Source organism: Alosa sapidissima, chromosome 9 (assembly GCF_018492685.1).
Source record: "Alosa sapidissima isolate fAloSap1 chromosome 9, fAloSap1.pri, whole genome shotgun sequence".
NCBI classification, from domain to species: domain Eukaryota; kingdom Metazoa; phylum Chordata; class Actinopteri; order Clupeiformes; family Clupeidae; genus Alosa; species Alosa sapidissima.
The window spans coordinates 24912869-24937718 of NC_055965.1; the positions used below are offsets into that span (position 1 = coordinate 24912869).

Genomic DNA, 24850 nt, shown 5'->3' on the forward strand with positions numbered 1-24850 from the left:
AGATATACCTACTGTGGGGGGAAAAAACCCTCCGTGCCATGAAAAAGGGAAGAATATATTGAATATATTAGGTGTGAAGCAGAAGGAAGTGTGCGGATGAAACTGGAAATTTTTAATTATTTGACTCACTCCTAACTCTTAAATGTTATTATTGATTATAAAATGTTACTTTTAGTTTATTTCATGATATCCTATTAGAGACACCATCTGACTATGACAAAATCTGCATATAACACTAATATAATCTGACCCAGTACAGGTAAACCCTCAACTTACTTGCCGTTGGTGCCTCTTTTGTTGATATAATGGACTTTCTCATTTGGTATACCCCGCCCTCTCTTTATTTATTAATGATAAAACAGTAAAAAAATATTCATTAACCTCACAAACTTAAAAAGGAGGTGGTCTCTGAGTGCAAAGTACATATGAAGTTACAATATGAGTGTTAAATGAATTCCAGTGACCGGTCTACAGATCATTGGATGGATAATTAGATTGATCAATAGCTCCACCACGTTCCTACAGTACAGCAAGTCTCCCCTCCCCAATCTTTATTCATAAACACACACGCACACACACACTCACACATAGACACCCATCCTTCAGCATAAAGTACCTATACATAGACCCTCTCTCTCTTTTCTCTCCCCCTCTCCACACACACACACACACACTTGCAACCTACCCCTTAGGGCCCTGGAGCCATGGCGTTAGACACGCTTACCCAGAACATTACATTTGTGATTTATTTTTTCTTCTAGTTCACAGAAACATAGATGAAAGAAGGTTCTTGATACATTCAGTTTAATCATCCTAAAAACATAAACATGACTAAACATTCCAGCCTTTCTCTTTCTCACTCTCAAGCATGCAAGCACACACACACACACAACCTACTCCCTCAGGGCCCTGGAGCCATGACATTAGACATGCATGACCCTGAACCTTAAAGTTCAGCTTAAATTAAGGATTTATTTTTTTATTTTAGTTCACAGACACATGACTGAAACCTTTTTAGGCTCTTGGCATCATCACATCCTTAATTCTTTTATTCAGGTTCATATCACTAAAACTTGAAGCATACATACAGTCATACAAACCCCCTCCTCTCTCTCGCCCCCTCTCTCAGACACACATACACACACACACACAGACAGACCTTTGGCCCAGCCCCTACCCTCTCTCCACACACACACACACGCACAGACCTTTGGTCCAGCCCCTACCCTCTCTCCACACACACACACACACACACACACACACAGACCTTTGGTCCAGCCCCTACCCTCTCTCCATCGCTCTGCTGTCTGATACATTTTATTCTTTTCAATGACTTGATGAAAATCTTGATGAATTTGAATTTAAAACTCTGTTGATGCCAACCTTTTTTTTTTTATACAGACATATTTTTGGATCATTTTTTATTTTTGACAATTGTCTAGGCATAACACTCCCATGGTCACCTCATGACACACACCACGCAACCCCAGCACACGAGACACACACAAACCCATGTACACACCCGCACGTACACATCCGTGTAGACCCACACACCCATGTACACACATTCTCTTAATGTTTTCTCTTAGAGGCCCCCACTTAGCCGCTCGTTACTAGGACCCGCATAGCCATGCTTACTTTGCTATCTTTACCCATACTTTACTTTTACACCGCTTTTATTCTCCCTAACAGCACCGCTCATAATGGCTCGCGCATGACACTCCCAGGACATCCCCCAACAGGACACCGACCATGACCAATACATCCGTGTACACCCCCCACCCCTGGACACACGCGCACCCATGACCATCACATCCGTGTACAACACCCACCCCATGATCACCTCATGACACACACACACCCTGCACACCCACACCTCATGGCCGCACACACACACACACACACACACCCGTGGATACACACACACACACACACACACACACAAGCCCCCGCCCCTGGCCAAAAACACGAAATGCCTAAAAAAACATACAAAATGATCATAAAAAGTACAGAAATGACACTAAAACCTACAAAACTGTCAAATTCACTATCTCCACGCAGACACACACACACACACACACACACACACACAAAAAACCCTCCCCCAGACACATGACTCATACAAAAACACCCCGCAGCGTTCAAACAACCTGTCAAACTCCATTGATGACAAGTTCAAAACCCGGATGTCCCGCCCTCACCGGAAATCAAATACCTTGCCAGAAGTCCCGCCTTAATCAACCGGAAGTCCCGCCCATCTGTCACTTTTTAATTTAATTGAGATAAGAGGAAAGGCATGTCTTATATTCTCTGGTATAGGCACAGACAGACAAACAGTTAGATAGACAGATACGTTTATAGATAAATACATTGCTGTATATAGATGTCTGGGTTGATGAATGCATGATTGGGGTTGGAGGACTGGATGGTAAATGGACAGAAAGTTCCACAGATATTTAACCTTGATATAAACACTAGCCCCGTTTACATGGACACGTTTAATATGATCGCAAACAGAGTAATAGCTTAATCAGAATTAAAATGCCTCATGTAAACACCTCAAGCGATCAGATTCAGCCTGATATGACAAAATTTCCAATCAGATCAAGAGAGGAGAATTTAAAAATTCCACCCATGTAAAGAGATTATTCCATTGTTGAATACTGTAGATAAGTCACAACATATATTTACAGCTCAAATTAAATGTCAATGGCCTTATATTATGTAGGCTATCATGGGCTACAGATCATGTCCATTTAACCTGGCAGGTCCTTGTCAGGTCTACAACAAGTTTGTCTGGTCTACAAAATTTGACTTTACAATGGATTTTAATCTACAACATAATGGAATTTTTCCTCTCAGAAATAGATCCATTTTCTTAACTGTAGGCTACTTTAAAGTAACTGATAAAGTGCCCCGCTCAGCTTTGTAAAATCAACTGTCTGTAAAACTGGTTGAAGCCTAAATTATTATGAATAAATGTATACTCATCATATTTTTCAACATGGTTTATGTCAGTTGAGAAATTAAGGGTAGGAGAAAATGTTAGAGAGAATTTTGTTTTAATACCGGAAGACACTTTCTAATCTGGACCGATATCATTAAGTTCTATGATAGCTGTGTTGCCTGCAGTCAAAGATGGCGGAGGCCCAGCTCGGTCATGGGCACATTTGTTGCTATGGAACTTTCTATTGAGTTTCGCCTCTTGGTACTTCTATACACTTTGTCCCAATTCCTGAAATGATGTTATGAAACTTTCCATTGAATTGAAGTGCATGATGTTTTTTGTCAGTATGTCAGTATGTCAGTATGCCTCTCCATGGTGTCCCTAGCCACTCACTTGTGTCATGGGCCTGATGATCTCTGCTGACAGGAGCTCCACAGCGCCCTCTCTATTGCCTCATGTAAAACTGTGGTCAGATAATGAACTGCAGCTAACCTTTAAAAATCTGGTGGGACAGAGGTTTGACAGGTTTGACATATTTCTGGACAGAACTTATTTCTTCATAATGGGAGTGACTCAAGACATTATTGGGATTATAAGATAGGTACTGGACAATTCACTCCATGATAGTAGAACACACTTTTGAGTTCTCACAGAGAACCATTAATGTTTTTTTTATTTTTTATTTTGCCACATACAAACAATTTAGATCCAACTGGCGGTTATTCTGAAAACAAGGTAATACAAAGACAACACAGATATTATTTACAGATTATACTCACAATATGCATAGTATACAAATAGAAAACAAACAAATCTTCTTAAACTTGAACTACATGTACAAAGTGGAAGCAATGCAATGCAAAAAACTATAAATTGCATTTACATGAATGCTAATTTATGACTAAATTTACAACATGGATACAATATAAAGTGCACAATGATGAAACATGCAAACAAGAGTAACTGTGACATATTGGACATATGGTCAGCTTTTGATAAGGCATGTGGGAACCGATTCAGAAATCATCATATATATCTCAAACGTTTACTACCCTTGACCTAACTTTCAGTACAGTAAAATATAATACATATTGTGAAAGGAAAGTGTGTGTCATAATGCTTATTCTAACTACATCTACTTCACATACCCCTTCAACATACCTAGAGATTCGGATGGTTTTAGTTCAGTTAGCCTAATAGCTGGTTTGATTTGCATTGGGAGATGAACTTATGGTAAGTACCCTATACCAATCGTGAGATATGGTAAAGGGTATGTGATGATGTGGGGTTATTTTAATTCCAAAGGCCAAGGGAACTTTATCAGGATGTATAGTACCCTGGATCCATGAAATAACTGGCCTTGAAAAATAAAAATCTGCCTGCCTCTATGGGAAATCTGTCTGCCTCTATGGGTGTTGGTGTTTTCAATTAAATGTTTTACCTAATAGCCCTGAATTGTGTTTTTATGTCATCGCATACATTTTTTTTTTCTTCCACTAAATTCACGTGAAGGCTCTCACAGCCCACCTGCAATACCTTGACAGCCCACCAGTGGGCCGTGGCCTACACTTTGGGAAGCACTGGACTAAGGAAGCACTGGATTGGGAAACACTGGATATGTGGCACACCCATTTTGGAGTGTACAAACCGTACATTCAGTACCGTCTTTAGGATTGAACACTGCATGGACAACAAGAGTTGTTACTGATGGTTGGGGGAATGTCAACTTACTGTATGTGCCATTTGATCAGGGCAACTACATTCATGTAAGTAAAGTTCGACCAGTACCATCTTAAAGGAACCGTATGTAAGAAATGTAATTCAATTAATCATAAAATGGCCCTGATTTGTCACTAGACATTAGGAAATCATGCTAATTTCAAATACTTATATCACTGACAACAGTAGTTCGGCCAGGATATCGTCATTTAAAAAAGTGAAGTTGCAGCCCTCAACTGATGTTGATGTTTACATATTTGTGTTTTAGCCTGATCCGCCACCCTCCACCTATCTAGTAATCACAAAGTCAGTAGTGTTTCAGCATCTGGGTTGCCAGCTCTGCTCTAGTTACCACATCTGCGGTGTACACCGCTCTACAGTATTTTGAAAGTGATTGTAGTACCAGTTTTGGCCAAAATCCTACATACGGTTCCTTTAAATATTACATGAATAAAAATGTCTGAATAGTGACAGAGCATGACATGACAAACACAAGACACATGGCTGCTCCTGTTGAGATTGTATTCCACATTGTGGAAATATTATTACTGGGGTTTTTTTTATCTTGTAGGAGCAATTAAATGTTTTATCAGATGTTTTGCCTCTCATGCACACCTGCATGAGAGACTATAGGATATACTACTGTAATCACAATGGAGTTTCATAGACGTTCAGGTTAGTGCTTAACAACATGCAGTGCTAAAATAATCACATAACATACTATGCCGTAATCGTGTAAAAGTTTATACCATGAAATTACAATGACTGAAGAATGATTATGTACGATTAATGCAACCAAGATTTGCATATGAAGGAGGGAACAGCTCTGTTTCTGTTTCATTGTAGCTTTGTGGCCAGCCATCCACCAAACTTTGTAAAAATGGTTTTACATTTCATATTTGCTTAAAAAAAAAAAGCTATTAGGATAAGTGGGAGTAACTTTTGCCGACAATATCTTCACACTGAACCACATCACATATTCTGCTCTTGTATATTAATATTATAGAAATGTCTTACCAACTGCTTGTATATAAATAAATTAAAGTATGTGATTTAAGGGGCATTAAAATGAGAAATGGATATTGCCCATGTGTGACAGTCATAAAAACAATCATACTGTCATAGTCAAAGTACTATATAGATCCACAGCAGTCCAACTGATTTACTGAATTGCTTGAATTACTGAATTTGTGACTGATTTTCATCTTGCAAAATACATAACCTGCAGTGTGTTTATGTTTGCATTTAGTGCATATTCCTTGACAATTCCATGGTGTGATAAAAGGCATTTCCTCTGCTGGTCAAGAGGACAGAATTCTTTAATGAAGACACTGTGTTATACTGTATATTATTTTTTTTTTTTTATCAAAGACAGTCTGCATTCATTCCGTTCTATTTAACCATCTGTGTATTGTTATTTTAGGAAGGAGAAGAAATAGCATGTCTACACCTCCTGGAAGTGAATATTTTGGTTTTTGAATTCAAATATTATTTTTTATATATTCAGAAAATAACCTATTGATTCATGGAAAGTGACTGGCCAAGGACCTTTGATGCACATGGTTCTTAATGATGGCTGCAGTATTTGTGTAAGAGAACAGGTTCCCAGGATCAAAACATATCAAGTCCAGCCAAAATGTGTGTTCCAAACATTCACTAAACCAGCTGATCCTCAACACAACTCTTCAACTAGTTAGGTCAGTAATTAAGCAGCAAAATTACAAGTGTTAGAAAGTGTTAATCAAAGGGCATGCAAATGCATTTCCTGTGTTCTTTTAAACGTGAATTACGCTGTGAGTTAAATTGTTCTAATTACATTTTTTTTTGTTCCCAATTGCTTAAGCACAATTTTGAAAACAGGCCCCGTTTTTTCAAAACACTACACGCAAAACTCTATTTTGTCATATCACAAACACATCCATAATATGACCTGGTTATGTTTGAATCAGTTACACACTAATGTACTCAATGCAAAACAACATTTGTGGATACAAAAAAGGTCAAACCAAAAAGAAAGGAAATAAAATAAAATAAAAAACCCTGTTGTTTTTTGTTCAGATTGCTCTTGTGTGTTTCATGGATATTTTGTTCACTGTAAGCAACACTGTAAAACTTTTTCTGTTCTATCATACTGTAAACAGTATTTCTACTGTACCTCCTGTAGTAGGCTACAGGCTTTTTACTGGAATGCTTTTGAATGTGAACATTACATGTGGACATACAGTTCCCAACCAAGAAATGTAGTGTAAAAATTGCATGCAAATACCTGTAAAACGGAAACATTCATTTTGAGTCAGATTTCCAGTGTTTTGGTAAAGTTAGTGTGTGCAGAGAAAGATGTGTTAGTAGGCCCTAGCCTATATATTTAACAAAATGTGTTTTTGAGAAGAAAATTATCCATTTGGCCAATTGTGTTTTGTAGGTGTGAGTCTGTGTTAAGACTTTATAAAAAAGTATCTGAAGTATAAGCGCTTGTTAGCTATTGAAAAAAACTGTAATAGGGAGTGACCCGGCTCTCCGTAAACGGACTCATACAGCCTAGGCCTACAGTGCTAGTTTCGGTTTCGTTGGGGGCGTCAGTAGGCAGAAGAGAAAAAGAAGGAAAAGGGAGGAAAAACGGCCTGTTTACCCGATTTAGAGGACCTAAAAATCAGGTGAGATACTTCTAGACTTTATTAACCATCGATTGCGTTCAACAAATTGGCGACGTAGGCCTACATCTACACAGTATTACGATGCGCAGCACGACCACTGATCCGGAACAGGTAGACTATTGCATGAATGAAAACAGAGCTGCAACAGCTTTATAATTCAGACTTGGTTATTTTCTTCTCAAAACGTTTAAGTGACGTAGTCCAATCTAATTTAAAATATAGGCCTATTTTTTCCTGCAATGAGACGAATGTTTATGGCCCGCAGACGTTATTGTGTGCATGGTCGCCATACACGGACCAGTGTGTAGGCTATTCGTCGTAGCCTACTTTACCCTAATTGCAGATAGTTTATGAAAGACCTTTCTCGCAAATAACCGAAACTCAGGCTACCATTTCGACAAGTCTGTCACCACAACTCACAACTCTTCCGGGTGCTGACGTGGGACATTTCAATGCCTAATGCGTGGGACATTTCAATGAATTAGCTTGCTTAGCCTACAAAGCTGTCAAAATAAAGCAGAAATCCAGCGTCTTTAAATTCCATATTGGAGTGTCAGCATGTCTGATTCGTGCCAGAGTTCAGGGAACGTTTAAGGCTGTTTATGTTTTGTTGGCAGCTGATGATGGACTGCACAATGCTAAAATCCGTTCCTGGTTGTATGGAGTAGGCCAGGGCCGGAGTGGGGCCTCTTCAGCTCGGGAGTTTTAGGCCCAAGACCAGCCCACTTTTTCTGTTTTTCACTTAGACAGCTTGGCTGATGCACAAGAGATAGGCCTAATATTATATCACTGACCTCAATGTCCAGCTCTATCAGGTGCTTTCTAATAGTCTAGCAATTTCATTTGGTCTAATCATAATGGCTTATTATTTGCACGTTACTGCTAGTTTATTCTACAATTGAATTAGTTACCATTTCAACTCATAAAGGGTAAAGTTGTGTGATGACACAAAAGTAGAGATGCACTGATTGCAATTTTTTTGGGGGATACCAATTTTAGCCGATTCTGATTTCATTTAACCACTTTACAGCTACACAAATAGTTATCAAACTATAATGCTTCCCAGTGTGGGACATTCATTTCACAGACTACTAATATAAATGCACCGTTATGGAACACCCATTTTTTTTTTCTTCTCACATCCAATATCCAACTAAAAATACAAAAAACAAATTTTCATGATACATTTGAACATGCTACCATGTGTGAAAAATACGGTCCTTGCGGTCCATACCCACATGCAGAATGAGCGGCTAGGACTCACTGAGGTGAAGTGATGATGGGGTGAAGACACAGCAAGCAAACATGGATTTTGGTGGAGAGTGCAGATTTATTTACAGTGCGAAAACAGTGTTTTCAAACAAACAAACAAATAGCAAACAAAAAGACTTTACGACGAAACAAAACAAAATTAACCAACCGGTTTCTTACTTCCAATTGCGCAATAAATTCAGCACTTCATCTACAACCTCACTCCTCAGACTCTCCCACAAGACTCTCCGTGTGTGAAATGAGCCTGTCTAAGTAGGCCAGCCAATTATCCAATCAGGACTCGGGCTAAACCAACATAGAAGGGTGATTGATGGTCTGTACCAATATCCCTGTTAAAATCTTCCCTATATGAGGACACATAGATACACAAGACTTAGGGCTGCATTTTGGGCTCCAGCACATGGCGTAAAGCTCGTTATTCACCCGCGCAAAGCTTAATTCGCTATTTTGCACGTTTATTTTTGAAACATTGCGCCAGGGGTGTGGCAATTAACAACCTAGGGTGGGGACTAGCGCGTTGTCTAAAAATCGCTATCATACACCACCTAAACCTGGTCAGAAGTCAATGGCGAGTTGTTCATATGCTATTTTAAGAGCGCATGTCAACAGTCATATTGGCAGGTGCACGCACCATCCGTCTATCATTCATGAACGCACACCAGCGCACGTCCATACAAAGCATTACAAATTGCACGATTACAATGGGAAACATAATTAGAATAAAGATATTACGAAATACTGTACATCTCATGATGAGTAGTTATTCACCATCATTTGCAAATTGGTAATGACGGTTAAAAGTGATTAGGGGAGAGGCGAGAGAAACGTATGTAGCACAGCTGAAGACGCACTGTCACGAGATATAATAAGCAACTCCTCTGCAGCATAAATGTTGTTTTATTCAGTCATTTGAGCAATATTAGGGTAAGTGTTGCTTTTTCCAGCCTATGTTTTCGATGGTAACCCATTGTCAGTCAATAGTGAAAGTAACTGCATATAACTGTTTTCGTTGACTGACACCTTGGTGAAGTTAGTTTCACTTTGCCAATGAGTTCAAATAATAGACGAGTGCAAATGCGTGAAGGCTATGCTAGGTTTTAGTAAAGCATGGTTTAAGAATGACTATTTCATACGGTCTCGCAAGCAGCCTCCTTCAAATACGCCGTTGAAGGCCAAAATACCGATGCATTTATTTGACATATCGCGCGTTACGCCGTTGAAGGCCAAAATACCGATGCATTTATTTGACATATCGCGCGTTGCGCCGTTAAAGGGAATGACAGATGTCATTCTCATTGGTTTAAAATGATGTTACGCCCCAAACACACCCATATGACTGATTAAAAGACCTAGGAACACCTTGTAACGCCATGCGCTCCACTTTTGATAACAAAACCCCTCCCAATGTGAACTGGACATCCTACTAAATTTGAATAGACTTTTGACGAGTGACGATGCACTTTGAATGTCATGATAGGGCCCATAGACACATACCAAACAACAAAATGACACCGTTCAAACACAGAGGTAAAAGGTGAGTGCATGCAAGTAGTTGCACAAGGCAGTCTTCTAACAGTTTTAAAAAAAAATACATATTTAGGGGAAAGTAGAGGTCTCCTTTTCACACCATGGAACATATTTTTTTAATATATGGAACATATTTTTTACATATTTTTTAGAAGAGTGAGGGAAAAGTCAAGTTGGAGTAGCCTAAGCTATCATGCAAACACAGAGGAAGAGAAGTGCTAATAGCGATTGATTAGGTGCTCCACCATATATGAAAACAGAGCACGTCTGTTTTGTGGTGAGTCCTTACCAAATGCATAGACTTGGCTGGCCTTAGAACAGATGGAGAAGTTCCTCACAAAGAAACATAATCTGGATCTTCATCCAGGTTATACAAATAGATTTAGTATTTTAAATTGGTATACATTTTGTTTGTGCTATTGATACTGTATATGTATGTATATTTTAGTGCCCCACTCCAGCCCTAGTGTGTGCATGCGTGTGTGTGCAGCAAACAGTGACACCTGTGAAAGGAGGCAGAGTCCATTCATTGAGACTAGTAATTTAATAACTGGCCAGGTATCTCCATGACCAGCTACAGGGTTCACATTCTTCAGGAGTCTTGTGTGTAACCATTCATTAAATAGAAGAACCAATGACAGAGAATAATTACTAGGGCTGTCAATCGATTAAAAAATGTAATCAAATGAATTACATACTCTATGATTAATTAATCTAAATTAATCGCATATATAATTGTTGCTGTGAAAGTATTTTAAATATTTAAATTCAAATGAATCATTGAATAATCAGCATTAGTGACATTAAAGTTCAAAAACTCTTTTATTATTATTTTCACTGTTCAAATAATGGCCATAATAATCTACGATATGACCTAATATGTTGAGGAAATAAATTCAAAAGTGCTTCGGGAAGAAGTTTCATTGCATTTCAGGCCACAGATATAACCTACAGTAGGGGACACAATGCAAATAAATTAACACTCCCCTCAATGTCAACACTATTTCTTTGCATTGATGTGCGACTTTAGAGTTGACAAAATCCGGTGATATGCAAATTCCTTGCTACAGACATTGCAGAGGACTTTATTTTAATCAACTCTTTATTTTTATCAACACCATCAGGCCATTTTAAAAGTAAATGTTCCAATCAATGATCTACTGTAGGCAGCACATTTTCTTCTCTTTCCTTCATTTTACAGTCTAATGGTTACTGACTAGAACGGCTTAGGGTCAAAGGTCATACAGAATCGATTAATCTGCGCTATTTTTTTAATCAGTTGTTTTTTTTTTCAAATTAATTAATTAAAATGAATCAGTTATTTTGACAGCCCTAATAATTACTGTAAGCACAGAGAAGAATCCAGAAATTAAATGAATGCAACAGTGTTATAGTGTGTTGTGGATACAACACTGTCATGGATACATGGATCTGCTCGAGGTTTCTTCCTATATGTATCTCCAATTCTAGGGAGTTTTTCCTCCCCCCTGTTACCCATGGGCCTCTCTCTTGCATTCTACTGCCCCTGTCGCCCCTGTTACCCATGGGCCTTCTTTCTTGCATTCTACTGCCCCTGTCGCCCCTGTTACCCATGGGCCTCTCTCTTGCATTCTACTGCCCCTGTCGCCCCTGTTACCCATGGGCCTCTCTCTTGCATTCTACTGCCCCTGTTGCCCCTGTTACCCATGGGCCTTCTTTCTTTCTTTTCTTTTATTTTCTTCCTTTCTTTTCTTTTTTCTCTGATTGTCTACATTCTGTAAAGCGCCATGATACATGTGTAATGTTTTGGTGCTCTGTAAGCACAATAAATTGAAATTGAACACTGTAATAGGGGGTTCTCACTACAATTAATATAACTGATTTTGTGTGTGTGGGGGGGGTTACCTTTAGATTGTACTCTGGACCTGTGTAGAGGATTATTTGGCTGTTTTAAAACAGTACAATGTACAGAAAAGAACATCCTTCAGGTAAGAAAACTATATGCACTGCTCAAAACAAATTAAGGGAACACTTACAGTTTTTCACAATTGCTAAACCACATTTATTGAAACCTTCCAGCATTTTTATCACTACCTAGATAAAAAAATATATAAATTACAGGAAACATAAATATATAATGAAATGTTCCCCGGACCTATTTCTGTCATTCATATCAAACACTTGGACCAGGCAGACGCTAATTATATGGTATATAGTGGGTCATTCTGTGTCAAATCAACAGACGCCTCCCGCCTGACCATCTTGGATTTGCAACTACAGTGCAAAAGTTTAAGCTTGTGTCTACTTTATTTTCTGAGATATGGAGGCTTAAAAGAACAGGGTCATTAGTCTGATAAAATGCAGTTCTTTAAAATCACTAAGTTCCTTGGGTCAGACGTTTGAACAATTCATGCAAGATGCTCGACATTTTCAGGGCACGACTGTAGCTGTTTTCGAATACAAAGATATGTGGCCCAGAGAGTAATATTTGCCAAGTTATGGTATGCTGAATATGGTATTAAATAAAACAAATAGCAACTTTTGACCACTATATATTCAAGCCGAATCACATCATATCTTTTACATTTCTGTATATAAAACACATGTTGTAGTGCATTATTAATTCAAATCTATGATTTATGACACATTAAAAATTATCAAAATTATTTCACATTTATGTTTTATGCATATTTTTCACATGTATGACAACGTCTTCCTTACAGACAATCACATCATTGAAAATAATGTCTTTCAATTAGCACACACAAAGTTGGTAGCTTTACTCAAACTATATTAATGAAGGCATCAAACATGATTTTCATGCCGTCTGACAGTTCTTCTTCCAAAATCAAACAATGTCAGAGTACTGATCCAATGTGTGATTGAAGTGTTCCCTTAAGCAGTGTATATGGAACGATTGAAACAGCTTTGAATCAGGTTTAACTGGACTCAGTTTTCTGGATTCAGTCTCTCAGTAGCAGTAAGTAACAGTGGTACCAGTGCCATTTACTGTAGATTACAAATCATAGTGTTCCAGTAGTAACATTAAATAGCATAAGAAGATTCTTAATGCTTAAATCATCCTTATTCATTTACAACTGAGGTAATTTGACCCAGATGAATTGGTGAAAGATAAACTGTGCTAGTTTAGAAAAGGAGTGTCATGTCTTTAGTAACAGTAAGGCACTACTATAATGACAGTGTTGAAAATGTGTCATGAAAACACAACTGTGCAATAATATACTGTAATCATATGCCGTATGAATCTAAATCGTATCACCTTATGATCATTACATTACTTCTACATCAAATTTGCTTTTGCAACACCTTATAATCAAAGGCAACCATGGAAACTATTACCTGGCCAAGCATGTTGCCTAACTGGTTTTGAGCAGGCTTGAAAAGGTTGAGTATAACCCCTGCAGCAAAGATCAGGTGATGGATGTCAATACTGTGTGTAGTGTTCAAAAGTAGCCTGTAAAAATCTTTTTTAAACATAAAGTAGTGTCAGATAGGTAAGGGATAATGTATAGAACGCCGGTCATTATTGGGAAAATAAGTCCCTTAAGGGCGAAGCAAGACCGGTTCGGTTCGCCCTGTCAGGACTTATTTTAAAATACATTATCCCGCTTATTATATGGCTACTTGCCAAAACGAAAAAATAAACTCCAGGATATGTCTCTTTACATTTATTTGTTACCGTTTCGTTGTGGCTTTTGCTGAGAAATGAATAGTTCGCAACACACGCTGAACTTGAATCAAACAATCTTTAGAACACAGCTGATCAACCATCTGCTTTCACTTTTGAATGAAGTTCCAATGCAAGAAGTGACCGGACTACTTGCGGAATGATATGAAAAACTTAAATCAGCAGCACAAAACCCGTTGCCATTGACAGCGGTAATTATATGTTTGCAGCGGTAATTACATGAAAATATTTTACCGTAGAACGTTGGGAAATCCCATTCAAGTCAATGGAGCGTTCTACTAGCATTGTGAAGAGCCGTATAATAATAGCCTTTAAAATATTTTTTTAAGTTAATATTCAAATAATTTGTGTGTTTTTGTCATCTGCAAGGACATTAACCCTGTTCATATTATCAGACCAGGCTTTGTACAGGCCAGGAGTATGACTTGTTGTTTCTACTACTACAACTACTACCACTGATGATGGTGATAATTATGTTTGTTGTTGTTGTTTCAGATAATCAGGGCATGGCATCTGAATTGAGAATTGTTCTTTTGGGGAAAACTGGGTCAGGCAAGAGTGCCACTGGCAACACTATCCTTGGAGAGAAAGTGTTCCATGATGAAGAATATCTTGCATCTGTAACCATAGCATGCACAAGGGAGAGCAGAAAGCTTTTGGGAAGATACATCTCAGTCATCGACACTCCAGGGATCTTTGACACTAAAATGACTCCTGAGCAACTGAAGGGGGAAATAGATAGATGTATGGTGTTTTCTATGCCAGGTCCCCACGCCTTTCTACTGGTTATGAGACTTGGGGTTAGACTAACAGCAGAAGAGAAGAATGCTGTGAAGTGGGTCAATGACAACTTTGGGGAGAATGCGTTTAAATACACCATCATACTATTCACATTCAAAGATCAGCTGCGTAAGGCCGTGGAGGACTACATCAACGACCCTGAAATGAAGGAGATTCTTGACAAGTGCAAGACTAGATATGTCGTCTTCGATAACATGAAGGAATGCAATACCTCACAGGTTGAAAAACTGTTGGAGAAAATTGATGAAATGGTTGCATGGAACAAGGGCCATTACACTAGCGTGCTGTTTGAAGAGGCCCAGAAGAGGCAGCAGGCCAGGGAGAGAGATGAATACATTGCAGGAGGTCTAAACACACTGGGGACATTAGCTCTTGGAGCAGCAGGAGGCTTTGCTGTGGTAGCTGGCCCAGCTGCTGCTCTTGTGGTAGCAGCTGAGGAGATTGCTGTCCCTGCTGTGGTGACGGCAGGTGCGTCGGCAGGTGCAGGTATTCTCTCCAAGCTAGCTGGCTGGTATTGGAAACCTAAGTAATAAGATAATCTGATATTTACAGTTTTTAACATACCAGCTGAAAATGGCATGAAATGCACTAGTATTGATGTGATATCATAGCAGTGACCTAAGTTGATGTATTTTCTAATTGTGTTCTAAAATTAAAAATCTAATTATCTGCCATGACTTCATTGGTGTCATGTTAACCCTGGTATAAAATGTCTTGCTCATTTGAAAGGTTTTACAACAGTTTAACTGGTATCTAGGACTGAGTCCCTCTGTTTCTCCATGTTCCCTAAAAGTCTAAAAAGGGCAGTACTTGTCATTGTAAAAAGAAAATTCCGAATACTGAATACTACTACTACTACTACTAATACTAATACTTTTACTGATCTTTGATACAAAAAATACTATTGGGCAACTAAAGGAGGAGAGGTAAATGTTTGGTGTTCTGCTGCCTGGTTCCTATGCCTTACTGGTTATGACTATGAACGAAGAAATAACAACAATAGAAAAGTTTAATAAGCACAACTTTGGAAAAATGTGTTTAAAGACACCATCATATTGTTCACAGGTGAAGATCACCTAATAAACCTGTGGTGAGAGAAATCGACGACACGAGAGCAGAGACTGTACAGATAAGACCCCGTGTTTGTGTGTTGTGGGCATGTTTGCTAGATAGCAGTGACACTCAGAGAAGGCTGCAAGCTAGAGAGAGGTGAAAATATTTCAGCACATTTGAAAGGATTTGCAGGACTGAGCTGTTTTTTTTAAAATATTTTTATTATTATTATATTTTATGTTCTTTCATACACTTTTTAATCCAATTTCAATGTGAGTATGCCCATTTTCAAAGCACTTTGACCGATCAATGTGGATGCATTGATCTCTATAAATAAATATGCTTTGGCCTTGCCATCTGCTGGCATCTTACGCTGACTGTGGGACAGCAGTACAGAGAAATAATAGTCTTACAGTCAGTGTGGAGTGCACAGGAATCATCATGTGATTTGACCATTTTAGACATGCCTATACTCTGGAAAAGAAATGTTTAAATGAAATCTAAATCTATTGTCTTTGTTAGTCTATGTCAGGGGTGGCGAACCTGCGGCTCGAGGCTGCTCAACTGATGTTCTCACCTCTTGGATTTAGAGTTTTTTTTATTTTTTGAAATAGCCTATATTTCTGGTAAATGAAAATTATTTTCATAATGCCAATAGTTAGGCTGCAATGTTTAAATTAAAATAATTTTACCATCATGTTATGAATAGGAATATAGCCCAAAAAGAAGCGGACACGTTTGTTTCTTTTGCCAGGTGTAATGCTACTGTTGCAATCAGGAAAACCCTGACGCTAAGCGTAGCCTAAATAGAAAGAGGAACACGGACATTCAAAAGGAGGATTAATCTTTTTTGTAGGCTAGCATAACCTTCTGGTTGATATGTCAATGTAACCAAAATAACACCGTTAAAAAACGTGTTCTACACGTTAGTTTGGTAGCCTACTTGGTATGCCAGACTTAACTGATGCATAAAGCTTCAAACCTGAACATTTCCCAAAGGCACTGACCTTTGCAAGTAGGCTACAACGTAAAGGTAGGCTATTCATGGGATTCATCAGGTCCCTTTACACAGGTGTATTAATTAAACACCATGCAGTCTGCATTCATAATCAATGTGCATGATTGTAAACACCTGTGGAAAGGGGCCTGATGAAACCCATGAATATAGACGTCAGTCAGAGAAGCAGAATCGTTTTTTTTTCTTTTTGTGTATTTTCTTTTACTGAACTGACGGAACATTTGACGGTCACATTGGCATTATATCAGTTGTTACATTGGAGCATTTCTCATGCTAATAAGTCATTTAGGAATAGGAAATTTGTGATGTGTCAGATATCTTTGTTGCTTGCTACTCATTCCTGAAAACAGTAATTTGTAGCATCTGCCAAGTGTCTCACTTAAAATGAAAAAGAGAAGATCTATTTAAACTGTAGGCCTAAGTCGCTGTTAGTGTAGGCATCTTTTTTTGTTGTGCGGCTCTTTTGAGTTGTGTGGAATTTTTTTTTGGCTCTTCATGCTGGACTGGTTAGCCACCCCTGGTCTATGTGTCAATGACAATGTCTTATATGTGGAGCGCTTTGGGTTGCACTCTGTGCATGTTAAATGCGCTATACAAATAAAAATGTCTTGACTTGACTAAATGAGTCATGCATCATCTCAACAATCAACAATGTCACAAAAGTGGCAATTTATCAGCTAATCTTTCAGAGACATCCTGTTAAAGCATGAAAAGTTAGTTTCCGGACTAATACTGCTTCTCTTCTTGTTCAGTGTCTGATTCTGGTTATAATGGTGTGGTTACAGTGTGTCCGTAGGCCTACTCTCTGGCCTTTCTCAAACTGGCAACTACAACTAGCCTAACATGACCAAGCTTTCAAATGCAAATTCTACTGTGACAAATAGCATCAACTGTTGATAGTATGTGTTATATTGTCACAGCTAAACCTAGCTTCTGTAATCTTTCAGCCAAGGTTGGGAGTCATGTTGATTAGGGGTGTGCAGCACGGACAGTCGCATATAGCAGAAGAAAATAGAAGTCACATAGAGTTGTCTATGTCACTGACTGTTAATTAGGCTACCTTAATCTAGAATCTTGAAACTTAAAAAAAAAATAAAAAAAGTTAGGAAACTGATTGCCTCAAAATTTCAAGGAAAGTAGATCATCACTTTTAAGTTTCTAAATTTGAGAAGAACTGTGTTTATACAGGTAACTCAAAATTATTAATTAGTTACTGAATTAATAAATGTAAATGTAAATCGTTAAACAGTGGCACAAGAGCCATAAGAGATGACAATGTCACTGTAGTCACATGTAAACAGTTTCTGAGAATGCTGTATGTGACATCTGTCACACAATGTGTGTTAAAACGAGACCTGAATGTACTTTGAGGGCTACAAATACCAGAAGCATACGTGACATCTGTCAGGCAGCCAGACAAGTGGTTTCCTAATTCCTTTTTCTAATTATAGGTAATACATTCCCTAGTATTAGAACTGAAATTCAACTTTTTAAATACACTGCTGTTCAACTGGTTAGTGTTTCGGACTTGTAACCGGAGGGTTGCCGGTTCGAACCCGACCAGTAGGAACGGCTGAAGTGCCCTTAAGCAGGGCACCTAATTCCTCACTGCTCCCCGAGCGCCGCTGTTGTAGCAGGCAGCTCACTGCGCCAGGATTGGTGTGTGCTTCACCTCACTGTGTGCTGAGTGTGTTTCACTAATTCACAGATTGGGATAAATGCAGAGACCACATTTCCCTCACAGGATCAAAAGAGTATATATACTTATACAGTACTTACTTACTTAGATGTACCGCAGAGCGGTCCAAAATATGACCGCCGCCTGGTCCAGCACATTTTATCCACAAAAATAAGTTACGTTTGTCAAATTGTGTTCATTTCCTACTTTGTTCCTTTTTGTGTTTGTAATTGAGTGTGTGGTTGTTTTTGTGTATATGTGTGCTTCTTTGTGTGTTTATTTAGTGTGTGTGCCTGCATGTCAGTTAGTTTTTTTGTGTGTGTTTTTTGTGTGTGTGCGTGTGTATGTTTGTGTATGTAGGTGTGTTTGTATGTCGTTGCATGTGTGTGAGGGTGTGTGTGTGTGTGTATGTGTGTTTATGTGTTTGTGTGTGTGTGCGTGTTTTTTGCGCGTTGTGTGTGTGCATGTATTTGTGTGCGCATGTGTAGCGTGCTATTCAATCACTTTACCAATAACCTAGCCCATCTGTTACAATAATGCATACAGAACTGGTTCCTTCCTTCAAAATACTGTAGGGGACTAGGGAATCACCATAATTTAACAATGTTAACAAACATCAAATGTAAAGTGTATATATATACACTGAGAGGATAATTACAAGACCAAATTGAATGAACCAGGTTGGGAATTTAGCCAGCAAATCAGGGAACCACCTACTCTTTGCGATAAGTGCTATGGGATCTTTAACAACCATGGTGACCTCAATTTAACATTCATGCAAAGGTCACTGCAATAGGGCATTGAGATTGATATTTGTTTGGTGGCTTTTGGCAACAGGGAAGAGTGCCACCTACTGGCCAGCCACCAACACCACTTCCTGTAGGAACCTACTCTTCCAAGGAGGTTTCTTCAGAAGTACTAACTAAGCCTACTTAGCTTCAGTAATTCAGCAAAGTCAGGGTATCTGCTGGTCTGGCTGCTGGCTAAAAACAAAAGGTGAAAGGCATATATGATCCTAACTGTCTCACTGAATTGCATTATTCACACTCAATACTCACTGGTATCTGCTAGACAACAAGTACCAAAACATGATTAGTTCATAGATTTCACATGTAAAATACATTTCATACAACCCCACCCCCATCTTGCCTGTTCATAATTCTAAGAAATTCTTGAATTGTGTGCAAGTGTGTGTGTGTGTGTACGTGTTTATGTTTGTGTGTGTGTGTGTGTGTGTGTGTGTGTGCATGTGCCTGTGTGTGTGCATGTGTGTGTGCATGTGCATGCATGCATACATATGTCTACTGTGTGTGTATGTGTCATATGTATGATTATAATGTATGTAATGTAATGATTACCGTGAATGTATGTGTGTGCGTGTGTATCTGTTTATGCACATGTGGAGGCAAAGATACGCAAAAAATAGGTCATTCTAGGCCCTACGGTTCTAGAGATATTCACAGAAAACTCTGTTGGTGTACAGTCACTAAATGTACACATACATTAATTTATTGTATGGCCCCCCATGAGCGAAAGTCCACGAAACTTGGCATGCATTCAGGGTCTCATAATGATCCTACACTTTCAATTTCGTGGAGTTTTGACCATGTCAGCCAGAGATATTGTGATTACAACACCTAATTTTTTGCTTTTTCATTTTTAACTAGGTGGCGCTATACATGAAATGAGTGGTTATGAGATGAATTAACATGGCCCCTTTAGATCAACATACAAAAAAAAGATGGTCCTCCTAAACCTTGCTGTTCTCGAGAAATTCACAGTAAACTGTGTCCGCCCTACCCTCCTTTCAGGGGGTCCAGTACAGCGGGGGGGCTACAGATCAAAACGAAAAACAATGGTTCCATGCTATCCTTGTGGGGCTACATGCCCACCAAGTTTTGTGCACCCCGGTCTTTCGGTCTTTCAGTGTCTCAGGAATCCTTTACGGACAATTGCTCATGACCGCCGCTTCGCTGCGTGGCGGTCATAATTAGATTAAACTTTATTGTCATTGTGCAGAGTACATGTACAAAGACAACGAAATGCAGTTTGCATTTTTGGTTGGCACCCAACATTACAACATTAAAAAGATCTCCACATTTTAAACTCAGTAGAGCAGCAGATATTATGTAGATATGATCTCATTTCTTTACTGCATTTTCTTGCTTGTTGCTAGTTTCCATGTTATTTTGCCTCACACTCTGAGGTGAAAAAGCTGGATATCTATTTTCTTTTTTGTTGGCATGGCTGATCTGCAAAGTACAAAAAAGGGCATGCTGAAGGCCAATACTCATCAGGGCCCGTATTCACAAAGCATTTTATCTTACCACTAGGAGTACTCCTAAATCGCCCTAATAGATTTTAGCTAGGAGTTTTCTCTTAAAAGTTATTCACAAAGCCTCTCAGGCCTACTCTTAGTAAGGAACATGACAACTACTAAACTAAGAGTGAGTCTTTGTTGCTATGGATGACATTACTCATTACTCATGCACAAGCTTGATTGAAGTGACCACCTTGATTGGCTGATGATTGTAACGCGGAAATGAGTGATGAGCGACAGGTGACAGGTCTGAAAATGCGTATAGGCCTACGCTACACAAATAGTGCGAAGGACAGAAAATTATGAACAACTGAATAAATAGCCTAAATGAATAAAGAGTAAGGCAAAACAAATAGCCTAGTAGCCTAACATGGATTGATGCAGTATCTTTGAAACATTTTGAAATTAATCTGTCAACATGTAGGCCTATGCCTACGTTGTGCCGTTATTGCATCCCTTAATTATGCCTATAATGCACAATTCTTCCCTTGCGATTGGAAGGTCCTGTAGCCGCATGCACATTTTAAAGCATCGCAACGTGAAATGTCACAAAAAGGGGTTTGTGAATAGGTCTTAGTGAGTTAGAAGTCCTCTCGACTTATTTTAAGCTGTCCCAGACTTAGGTGCTACTTTTAGGGCTAAAATGCTTTGTGAATTACTCTTAGTCAAAAAATTAGGAGTCCTAAATTTACGTTTAATTTAAGTTTGTCCTAAATTCGCCAATTAGGAGCTACTTTTATCCTTAAAATTCTTTTTCCCATTTCTGGGGTATGTAATGGCAGACAGCCCTTAAAATGTACCATTGTCAGTACACCTGTTTGCCTCCTCTGTCTCTGCCACTAATGCGACAAGTAACTATGTTTTGACACTTTCAATCACGGACTTCCTTGTTAGTCTCTATCAAAAGCTGTTGCTCACTTGGTGTGATTGACACTATTTTCTGCATCTTGTTTGTTCCAACAATGAGTTCTTTTGAGCAAAGATGAGAATGTGCATATATCCTGAATCACTTACTTACACATGGGTTGGCCATCATAAAACATGCGGCCAGACAACCTCAAGCTTCACTTCCCCGTTCAGTTTAACTTGATACTTGCATGTGCCAAGACCACTGTGTTAAATATACTTCCCTTAAAGTGGCAATCAGTTTCTTCTCTCTGCTGTGTTGACGGGATCGGTTCCTCCGCGGCTGCTGTTCTTTCCCAGGCAAGCTCTGCAACTTTTCAGAGGGGAATTCCTCAACTGGGCTTGTATGATTACTGTGTAAGATTACTTACTCGTCGGTTTCTATGACCTCCGGAGGGGGTGTGAGTATGAGTTTTCACTCACGGGCCTAGCAATCTGTCTCATGCCTGCATGAATTTAAGCTACAAGGGCCCTTCTGATAGCCTAATCTATGTGTCTGCCAGATATTGGGATTGCTCTTCCATCACCATCCTACAATATTCATGCTAATCCTATTTGTACTTGTGCCTCTAGAGTATGTGTTTAAAAACCAAACATAAAGTGAGACTTCATAATGGTACTCAAAGATAGTTATTGGCCCTTGTAATACAATTGACATATAAGTCATTTGGACACATGTGCACTGTAAAATGTAATTTGTTGACTTTACTAAAAAAAAAGGTAGGAAACCGACAGCTTCAAAATTTCCAAGTAAAGTTGATCATTAATTTTAAGTTGTTAAAGCTGAGAAGAACTGTGCTTAGACAACTCATGTCATGGCAGTAAACTTGAGTACAGGTAACTCGCAATCATTAATTAGTTGCTAAATGTTTCTGAGAATGCTGTATGTGACATCTGTCGCACAATGTGTGTTAAAACAAGACCTGAATGTACTTTGAGGTCTACAAATACCAGAAGCATACGTGACATCTGTCAGGCAGCCAGACGAGTGGTTTCCTAATTCCTTTTTCTAATTGTATGTAATACATTCCCTAGTATTAGAACTGAAATTCAACTTTTTAAATACACTGCTGTTCAAAAGTTTGAAGCCACTTAAAAATTTAGATTAGATTTAATTAGACTAGATTGGGGCAGCCGTGGCCTACTGGTTAGCGTTTCGGACTTGTCACTGGAGGGTTGCTGGTTCGAATCCTGACCAGTTGGAACGGCTGAAGTGCCCTTGAGCAAGGGACCTAACCCCTCACTGGTCCCCGAGCGCCGCTGTTGTAGCAGGCAGCTCACTGCGCGGGGTTTGTGTGTGCTTCACCTCATTGTGTGTTTCACTAATTCACGGATTGGGATAAATGCAGAGACCACATTTCCCTCACGGGATCAAAAGAGTATATATACTTATACTTACTTACTTAGATGTATGACCGCCGCCCGGTCCAGAACATTTTTTCCACATACATAAGTCACGTTTGTCAAATTGTGTTTATTTCCTACTTTGTTCCTTTTTGTGTTTGTTTTGTGTTTTGTGTTGTCTGTCGCACAATGTGTGTTAAAACAAGACCTGAACGTACTTTGAGGGCTACAAATACCAGAAGCATACGTGACATCTATCAGGCAGCCAGACAAGGATGGAGAGGCGGCGGGCCTCCATACCACAGTGGTTTCCTTTTTCTAATTGTATGTAATACATTCCCTAGTATTAGAACTGAAATTCAACTTTTTAAATACACTGCCGTTCAAAAGTTTGAAGCCACTTATAATTTGATTCAATTAGATTAGATTCAACTTCATTGTCATTGTGCAGAGTACAAGTACAAAGACAACGAAATTGCATCTAACCAGAAGTGCAAAAAAAGATGAAAAGTGCATTGTGATATACTGTACAAAGTATAGACAGGTGGTGCATAGACAGGACAGGATATACTGTATAGTGCAGTGTAGACAGTAGTATAGAGTTGGTTTAGTTGGTAAAATACATGAAATATTTATAGGTGCCGTGTATTAGTATTGACCTTATAAGAGCAGACTTGTACAGATATTTGCAGTGTAGTAGCAGTAACATTATGGGTTGCAACTGAAATGTCTTTGTTTTCATCATTAATGTTGTAAATGACAGTTGTTGAAGAAATGGCTTATCTTAAATGCAATATCTACATTGCCCATTATCAGCAACCATTCATCCAATGTTCCAAAGGCGCATCCTGTTTACAAATCTGATATCATTTTAAAAGGATACCGGAGAAAACATTGGAGAACACTTTTGCAATCATGTAAGCACATAATGTAATCTGAAAACTGCCAAGTAGTGAGAATTATGTTTTAAATTTCCGACCTTGAGTGAGAGTGAGAGAACATTGTCAGCCAGCCATATGAATACAGTCAATTACAATTGGATTGAAATGTCACTATTGGTTCATCTGGAGTTTTTTCACAGGACGGAACAACTTGTGCATGACAGCCCCCTTACATTTTGTTATTCCATAATTTACTCTAAATGTTATAGAGGTGAGCGATGGTCTTGGAGCAGCCATAGTTTATAATACAGTTATGTAAGTCACAAGTAGACAGTCTCTGATGACATTTGCTGACAGTGTCACTGGAGTCACATGCAAACATTTTCTGAAGATGCTGTACGTGACCATCTGCCACACAACATAAGTGACAAGACCTGAATGTACTTTGAGGGCGACAAAAACCAAAAGCATAATAATCTGTCTCTGAAGCAACGAAAGTGACAAATATAGATGTACACAGAGACGACAGACATGCATTCATAAGGACACTTACACAATTACACTCAGAGATAGATAGACATGTCTGTGTTGTAGATTTATTTGAGTACTTTCTATCTGCTTTTTTTGTCACCTCATCACTTCAATTTGTTATTGACGTTTTACAGAGGATTTTGAGAGAGATCAATGTTTAGCTGTGTCATGAAACAATAAGCTTTGTTAGTCTATGTCTAAAATTATATTTAGGGGTACAATTAAAACATTCAGGGCTGAATCCCGGCAAAATGGCCTGATGACACCCATGCTGTGGAGAGACCATGCAGTAACGGACTTACACTCACTTCTATTCGATTAGTTGGTGCCATTGAGCAAATAAAGGAACCAAAATATAAAAACAATATGTCAGTATGTATGTGCCTACTTAAATGGTAACACAAAATGGTCTGGTGAAATTAAATCTTTATATGATTTTAAAGCCAGAAAGTGCTCGATAACGTAGTTCCCAGATAATTAGCATCACTTTTTACCATAAAAGTCAACATCA

At 38.7% G+C, this 24850-nt stretch overlaps 2 protein-coding genes across 8 annotated transcripts in view; both read left to right on the plus strand.

The window, feature by feature from the left end:
- Window positions 1–24850, plus strand: part of LOC121719458 (GTPase IMAP family member 8-like) — a 130188-nt gene that overhangs the window by 40483 nt on the left and 64855 nt on the right. The window lies entirely within an intron of this gene.
- LOC121719574 (GTPase IMAP family member 7-like) lies at window positions 4563–15285 on the plus strand. 5 transcript variants are annotated; one of them, XM_042105326.1, is made up of 6 exons: window positions 4563–4713; window positions 5238–5341; window positions 5513–5540; window positions 6090–6125; window positions 12010–12086; window positions 14303–15285. In XM_042105326.1, the coding sequence occupies exons 5-6, from the start codon at window positions 12062–12064 to the stop codon at window positions 15136–15138; spliced, it is 861 nt and encodes a 286-aa protein (XP_041961260.1). In that variant the 5' UTR covers window positions 4563–4713; window positions 5238–5341; window positions 5513–5540; window positions 6090–6125; window positions 12010–12061; the 3' UTR covers window positions 15139–15285. The 5 variants fall into 5 exon arrangements, with proteins under 5 accessions (XP_041961260.1, XP_041961258.1, XP_041961259.1 ...); XM_042105324.1 differs by lacking the exon at window positions 5513–5540 and adding an exon at window positions 11450–11559; XM_042105325.1 differs by lacking the exon at window positions 5513–5540.

What these genes read in the sequence shown, in the direction of transcription:
- LOC121719574 (XM_042105326.1), top strand. Translation starts at nt 12,062, where the DNA reads ATGTACAGAAAAGAACATCCTTCAG. An exon ending in CAGAAAAGAACATCCTTCAG is followed by an intron (nt 12,087 to 14,302) that starts GTAAGAAAACTA and finishes TTGTTGTTTCAG; the next exon opens with ATAATCAGGGCATGGCATCT.